Consider the following 8,291-nt stretch of genomic DNA (forward strand, 5'->3'; position numbering starts at 1 on the left):
ACAAAGATATGGTGAATCACTGGTATACAACACGGCTTTCATGCTCACATTCTCGCTCACAATACTTGGTGTAGGTGGGCAGCAGCTGGCAGTAACGGATGCAGACACAGAGTCTGATGACTTGAGGTTTGAGGTGGTGGAAGGACCGATCAGTGGAACACTGGTCAAGATGGAGTTTGACTCAAGGACTGAGATGATGAATGGTGAGTAGCAAATTAGCTAGATGTTTCCCCTAACAACTGGTCCAGGGTCATATATTTGGTATTCCTTCTATTAGTTAAAGGGGAATTAAGATTACATTGTAAAGGGAATTACATCTGTAGAGAATACAGTAGTAGCCATGAAAATGGAAGTTGCCAATTTTCCTCATTATTTTTTCTGAATTCTCTCACATCCCCAGACACACACTGCATGTTTTATTTAGAGGACTGAAACCAGAAAAATAGAACAAAGGTTTTCACCAACCAAAGTATTCGTCAACCAAGGTATTCATCAATAATGGGTATTCACCAACCAAGGTATTCATCAACCAAGGTATTCATTAACCAAGGGATTCATCAACCAAGGGATTCATCAACCAAGGGATTCATCAACCAAGGTATTCATCAAACAAGGGATTCATCAACCAAGGTATTCACCAACCAAGGTTTTCATCAACCAAGGTATTCACCCACCAAGGGATTCACCCACCAAGGGATTCACCAACCAAGGTATTCATCAACCAAGGGATTCATCAACCAAGGGATTCATCAACCAAGGGATTCATCAACCAAGGGATTCATCAACCAAGGGATTCATCAACCAAGGGATTCATCAACCAAGGGATTCATCAACCAAGGGATTCATCAACCAAGGGATTCATCAACCAAGGGAACATGGAGTCAAGTTGTATATTAATAATGAAACTCTCCTCTTTGTTTTGTTCCAGGTATGTTTATATTTAACACAATGATTAAACTTGTTAATTATCCCCTCCAGGCGACATGTTTTCCTTCAGTGATGTGACCCACAACGTTCTGCAGTATGAACATTCCGGACTCTCCACTGACGAGGACGCCATCACCTTCGCTGTTACAGACGGCTTCTCCATGGGGACGGCGGTGGTGCAGGTGGTTGTGTTGGGCGTCGAGGGCGACGGGCCCAGGAGAGACCCAGAGGCACTGCTGTCCATGGAGGTTCCTGAGAACAGTAGTAGTGTCATCAGACGCACTCACCTGGGTTATACGGTTAGTACACTCACCTGGGCCATATGGTCAGTACACTCACCTGGGTTATACGGTTAGTACACTCACCTGGGTTATACGGTTAGTACACTCACCTGGGCTATATGATTAGTACACACACTTGGGTTATATGGTCAGTACACACTCACCTGGGTTATACGGTTAGTACACTCACCTGGGTTATACGGTCAGTACACTCACCTGGGCTATATGGTTAGTACACACACCTGGGTTATATGGTCAGTACACACTCACCTGGGTTATATGGTCAGTATACTCACCTGGGTTATATGGTTAGTACACTCACCTGGGTTATATGATTAGTACACTCACCTTGGCTATATGGTTAGTACACACACCTGGGTTATATGGTTAGTACACACACCTGGGTTATATGGTCAGTACACACACCTGGGTTATATGGTCAGTACACACACCTGGGCTATATGGTTAGTACACTCACCTGGGTTATATGATTAGTACACTCACCTTGGCTATATGGTTAGTACACTCAGCTGGGATATAAGGTCAGTACACACATCTGGGTTATATGGTCAGTACACACACCTGGGTTATATGGTCAGTACACTCACCTGGGCTATATGGTTAGTACACACACCTGGGTTATATGGTCAGTACACTCACCTGGGCTATATGATTAGTACACACACCTGGGTTATATGGTCAGTACACTCACCTGGGCTATATGGTTAGTACACACTCACCTGGGCTATATGGTTAGTACACTCACCTGGGTTATATGGTTAGTACACACTCACCTGGGTTATATGGTTAGTACACTCACCGGGGCTATATGGTTAGTACACTCACCGGGGCTATATGGTTAGTACACACACCTGGGCTATATGGTTAGTTCACACACCTGGGCTATATGGTTAGTTCACACCTGGGCTATATGGTTAGTACACACACCTGGGCTATATGGTTAGTACACTCACCTGGGCTATATGGTTTGTACACTCACGTGGGCAAAATGGTTAGTACACTCGCCTGGGCTATATGGTTAGTACACACACCTGGGCTATATGGTTAGTACACTCACCTGGGCTATATGGTTAGTACACACACCTGGGCTATATGGTTAGTACACACACCTGGGTTATAAGGTCAGTACACTCACCTGGGCTATATGATTAGTACACACACCTGGGTTATATGGTCAGTACACTCACCTGGGCTATATGGTTAGGACACACACCTGGGCTATATGGTTAGTACACTCGCCTGGGCTATATGGTTAGTACACTCGCCTGGGCTATATGGTTAGTACACACACCTGGGCTATATGGTTAGTACACTCACCTGGGCTATATGGTTAGTACACACACCTGGGCTATATGGTTAGTACACTCACCTGGGCTATATGGTTAGTACACACACCTGGGCTATATGGTTAGTACACTCACCTGGGCTATATGGTTAGTACACACACCTGGGCTATATGGTTAGTACACACACCTGGGCTATATGGTTAGTACACACACACCTGGGCTATATGGTTAGTACACACTCACCTGGGCTATATGGTTAGTACACACTCACCTGGGCTATATGGTTAGTACACACACCAGGGCTATATGGTTAGTACACACACCTGGGCTATATGGTTAGTACACACACCTGGGCTATAAGGTTAGTACACACACCTGGGCTATATGGTTAGTACACTCACCTGGGCTATATGGTTAGTACACACACCAGGGCTATATGGTTAGTACACACACCTGGGCTATATGGTTAGTACACACACCTGGGCTATAAGGTTAGTACACACACCTGGGCTATATGGTTAGTACACACACCTGGGCTATATGGTTAGTACACACACCTGGGCTATATGGTTAGTACACTCACCTGGGTTATATGGTTAGTACACACACCTGGGCTATAAGGTTAGTACACACACCTGGGCTATAAGGTTAGTACACACACCTGGGCTATATGGTTAGTACACTCAACTGGGCTATATGGTTAGTACACTCACCTGGGCTATATGGTTAGTACACTCACCTGGGCTATATGGTTAGTACACTCACCTGGGCTATATGATTAGTACACACACCTGGGTTATATGGTCAGTACACTCACCTGGGCTATATGGTTAGTACACACTCACCTGGGCTATATGGTTAGTACACACACCTGGGCTATATGGATAGTACACACACCTGGGCTATATGGTTAGTACACACACCTGGGCTATATGGTTAGTACACACACCTGGGCTATATGGTTAGTACACACACCTGGGCTATATGGTTAGTACACACACCTGGGCTATATGGTTAGTACACACACCTGGGCTATATGGTTAGTACACACACCTGGGCTATATGGTTAGTACACACACCTGGGCTATATGGTTAGTACACACACCTGGGCTATATGGTTAGTACACACACACCTGGGCTATATGGTTAGTACACACACACCTGGGCTATATGGTTAGTACACACACCTGGGCTATATGGTTAGTACACACACCTGGGCTATATGGTTAGTACACACACCTGGGCTATATGGTTAGTACACACACCTGGGCTATATGGTTAGTACACACACCTGGGCTATATGGTTAGTACACACACCTGGGCTATAAGGTTAGTACACACACCTGGGCTATATGGTTAGTACACACACCTGGGCTATATGGTTAGTACACACACCTGGGCTATATGGTTAGTACACTCACCTGGGCTATATGGTTAGTACACACACCTGGGCTATATGGTTAGTACACACACCTGGGCTATATGGTTAGTACACACACCTTGGCTATATGGTTAGTACACACACCTGGGCTATATGGTTAGTACACTCACCTGTGTTATATGGTTAGTACACACACCTGGGCTATAAGGTTAGTACACACACCTGGGCTATATGGTTAGTACACACACCTGTGTTATATGGTTAGTACACACACCTGGGCTATAAGATTAGTACACACACCTGGGCTATATGGTTAGTACACACACCTGGGCTAGATGGTTAGTACACACACCTGGGCTATATGGTTAGTACACTCACCTGTGTTATATGGTTAGTACACACACCTGGGCTATAAGGTTAGTACACACACCTGGGCTATATGGTTAGTACACACACCTGGGCTATATGGTTAGTACACTCACCTGGGCTATATGGTTAGTACACTCACCTGGGCTATATGGTTAGTACACTCACCTGGGCTATATGGTTAGTACACTCACCTGGGCTATATGGTTAGTACACTCACCTGGGCTATATGGTTAGTACACACACCTGGGCTATATGGTTAGTACACACACCTGGGCTATATGGTTAGTACACTCACCTGGGCTATATGGTTAGTACACACACCTAGGCTATATGGTTAGTACACACACCTGGGCTATATGGTTAGTACACACACCTGGGCTATATGGTCAGTACACACACCTGGGCTATATGGTTAGTACACACACCTGGGCTATATGGTTAGTACACACACCTGGGCTATATGGTCAGTACACACACCTAGGCTATATGGTTAGTACACACACCTGGGCTATATGGTTAGTACACACACCTGGGCTATATGGTTAGTACACACACCTGGGCTATATGGTCAGTACACACACCTGGGCTATATGGTTAGTACACACACCTGGGCTATATGGTTAGTACACACACCTGGGCTATATGGTTAGTACACACACCTGGGCTATAAGGTTAGTACACACACCTGGGCTATATGGTCAGTGAGTTATTTGCCCAGCTATAGGTAAGTGTCGGTCAGTAATGGTGTGTGACTGCTTCCAACAAGAGCACAAAACTCGTAGGCTGCATTTCAAGCTGCCTTTGAAAAGCCCAAAAAGCTTGTTTTATTTAAAGGGGCAGTGTTGTATTTCAAGCTGCCTTTGAAAAGCCCAAAAAGCTTGTTTTATTTAAAGGGGCAGTGTTGTATTTCAAGCTGCCTTTGAAAAGCCCAAAAGCTTGTTTTATTTAAAGGGGCAGTGTTGTATTTCAAGCTGCCTTTGAAAAGAGCACAAAAGCTTGTTTTATTTAAAGGGGCAGTGTTGTATTTCAAGCTGCCTTTGAAAAGCCCAAAAAGCTTGTTTTATTTAAAGGGGCAGTGTTGTATTTCAAGCTGCCTTTGAAAAGCCCAAAAAGCTTGTTTTATTTAAAGGGGCAGTGTTGTATTTTGCGACAGTTTTGAATATGTAAATAAGGTAATAGGCAGAGGGGTAGCCAACATTGCCTACTTCTCTGTTTGGTTATAATACTTCATTGTATTAGGTAAAGTGGTTTCTTGCATCATACAACACATTATAATGCATATTTAGTCTCCATTGTGTTACAGACCAAGTAAAACATCATTCATTCATGTCAAGCCCTAAGTAATGTAAAACCGTTTTTAAAAAGTCTCCCTTAATGTCGGCCTGCATTGAACACCACATATAGGATACTATGTGGAAATGTTATGTGATTTTCTTCATTGGTTTTGTTGGTCGGCCTACATTATTACCAAACAGCCACAATAGCCTGATGGATACTGTCTGTTAAGGGTACATCCTCAGTGTTCACTGTAAATGCACATATTTTTTGCAGAGCGACACCTCTCCAGATGAGAAGATACGTATTCAGCTGGTGTCAGTTCCTATGTACGGCAGCCTGACCAGGACAGGGTCAGACTCAGACCACCAGGACATGACAGAGTACTCCTCTTTCACTGTGGATGACATCAACAAACACAGAATCAGGTAGAGAAACACGAGACAGAGACAGAGACAGAGACAGAGACAGAGACAGAGAGAGAGAGAGGGAGACAGAGACAGAGACAGAGACAGAGACAGAGACAGAGACAGAGAGAGAGAGAGAGAGAGAGAGAGAGAGAGAGACAGAGAGAGAGAGAGAGAGAGAGAGAGAGAGAGAGACAGAGAGAGAGAGAGAGAGAGAGAGAGAGAGAGAAATATATATATATATATACCGGTTAGTTACTCTCTAACTAATCTAAAGTAGGTTCCGCTTCCTGCTTGCTTTTCCCCTCATCTGCACTGATCTGTAAGAGTCTGGACGGGTTAAAATGTAAATTCTGATGTACATCTTTCTTCAGATGAAGGAGATCCACGTTGGATCGTTATGACAAAACCTTCTAATCTCACGTTTTTTTGGTATCCATTCCTACCAGGGATCCTCTGTTGTTATTGCAGGAATCTTTAAGACCATTTGTTCTCTGCCCGGGCTAGATATTTATTTATATCTCATTTAGATTTAATCGACCCAGGTTATTTAATTGAGAACAATTCTCATTTAGGTTCTGCAGTAACGATCTAGCCGAGAGTCTTCGGTGAAAGTAATGGCTTCTACCTTTCCATCACTCCTTAGAGTGTAACCGCTATAAAAATTAAAAAAAAAACATCTATATTCTCCCTCTGAGGGCTCTATAAAATCCTGGCTACAAATTAGAAACAGTAGAAAAATATATAGAGAAAAATATTTATTGTGTTTGAGGGACGATATTTGGGAAACGGTTTAATTAGCAAGTCTAATTAGCGAACAATACAATTCACCTGCGAGACTCACACACACACACACACACACACACACACACACACACACACACACACACACACACACACACACACACACAGACGCACTTCTGAGTGGCGCCAAAATGAAAACCATTATCTCAAAAAATGTGCTTCTGATTAGCTTTACTGCAATTAGCACGATGGCGGTTGTAATATCAGAGAAACATCTCTGGGGCTAAATCACCTGTTTCAACTTGGCAGACTGCCGCTCTACGACATGCAGATTTAATGTTGCTCTGTTTTGTTGTAGAGGATTAGAAAAATATGATAATTTATTCAGGTAACTTTCGCTAGTTATTGAAGGGCTTATACAGTATTAGGTTTTATAGTGGTGTTTTCGCGACGGGAGAATTCAGAGGATGTTTAGATGTAATTTTCAGGAGATTATGGAGGTCTTGTGTCAAATGTTATATTAGTGTGAGGGGAATCACTAATCTATTACCCCAAAGGTCATCAAATCAAATGTTATTAGTCACATCCGCCGAACACCACAGGTTCAATACAATTTCACCTTACAGTGAAATGTTTACTTACGAGCCCCTTAACCGACAGTGCAGTTTCAAAAAAATACAGATGAGAATAAGAGATTAAAGTAACAAGTAATTAAAGAGAAGTAGTAAAAAAATAACAATGTATAGAGGGGGGTGCCGGTACAGAGTCAATGTGCGGGGACACCGGTTAGTATGGACATGGAGTGGCAGGGTAGCCTAGTGGTTAGAGTGTAGAGGTGGTAGGGTAGCCTAGTGGTTAGAGTGTAGAGGTGGTAGGGTAGCCTAGTGGTTAGAGTGTAGAGGTGGTAGGGTAGCCTAGTGGTTAGAGTGTAGAGGTGGTAGGGTAGCCTAGTGGTTAGAGTGTAGGGGTGGCAGGTAGCCTAGTGGTTAGAGTGTAGAGGTGGCAGGTAGCCTAGTGGTTAGAGTGTAGAGGTGGCAGGGTAGCCTAGTGGTTAGAGTGTAGAGGTGGTAGGGTAGCCTAGTGGTTAGAGTGTAGAGGTGGCAGGGTAGTCTAGTGGTTAGAGTGTAGAGGTGTCAGGTAGCCTAGTGGTTAGAGTGTAGAGACGGCAGGGTAGCCTAGTGGTTAGAGTGTAGAGGTGGCAGGGTAGCCTAGTGGTTAGAGCGTAGAGGAGGTAGGGTAGCCTAGTGGTTAGAGTGTAGAGGTGGCAGGGTAGCCTAGTGGTTAGAGTGTAGAGGTGGCAGGGTAGCCTAGTGGTTAGAGCGTAGAGGAGGTAGGGTAGCCTAGTGGTTAGAGTGTAGAGGTGGCAGGGTAGCCTAGTGGTTAGAGTGTAGAGGTGGTAGGGTAGCCTAGTGGTTAGAGTGTAGAGGTGGCAGGGTAGCCTAGTGGTTAGAGTGTAGAGGTGGTAGGGTAGCCTAGTGGTTAGCGTGTAGAGGAGGCAGCGTAGCCTAGTGGTTAGAGTGTAGAGGAGGCAGGGTAGCCTAGTGGTTAGAGTGTAGAGGTGGCAGGGTAGCCTAGTGGTTAGAGTGTAGAGGTGGCAGGG

The 8,291-nt window shown here is 44.4% G+C and overlaps 1 protein-coding gene across 1 annotated transcript in view; it reads left to right on the forward strand.

The window, feature by feature from the left end:
- Window positions 1–5,968, forward strand: part of LOC112240058 (extracellular matrix organizing protein FRAS1-like) — a gene marked incomplete at both ends in the record, with an annotated part of 45,040 nt that extends 39,072 nt beyond the window's left edge. Inside the window, 3 exons of the mRNA XM_042312909.1 lie at window positions 75–203; window positions 979–1,226; window positions 5,817–5,968. Of these exons, the coding sequence (XP_042168843.1) occupies window positions 75–203; window positions 979–1,226; window positions 5,817–5,968 (529 nt within the window). The remainder of the gene's footprint in view (window positions 1–74; window positions 204–978; window positions 1,227–5,816) is intronic.
- Between the last annotated feature and the right edge of the window lie 2,323 nt (window positions 5,969–8,291).

This window comes from Oncorhynchus tshawytscha, unplaced genomic scaffold (assembly GCF_018296145.1).
Source record: "Oncorhynchus tshawytscha isolate Ot180627B unplaced genomic scaffold, Otsh_v2.0 Un_contig_3425_pilon_pilon, whole genome shotgun sequence".
Classification (NCBI taxonomy): domain Eukaryota; kingdom Metazoa; phylum Chordata; class Actinopteri; order Salmoniformes; family Salmonidae; genus Oncorhynchus; species Oncorhynchus tshawytscha.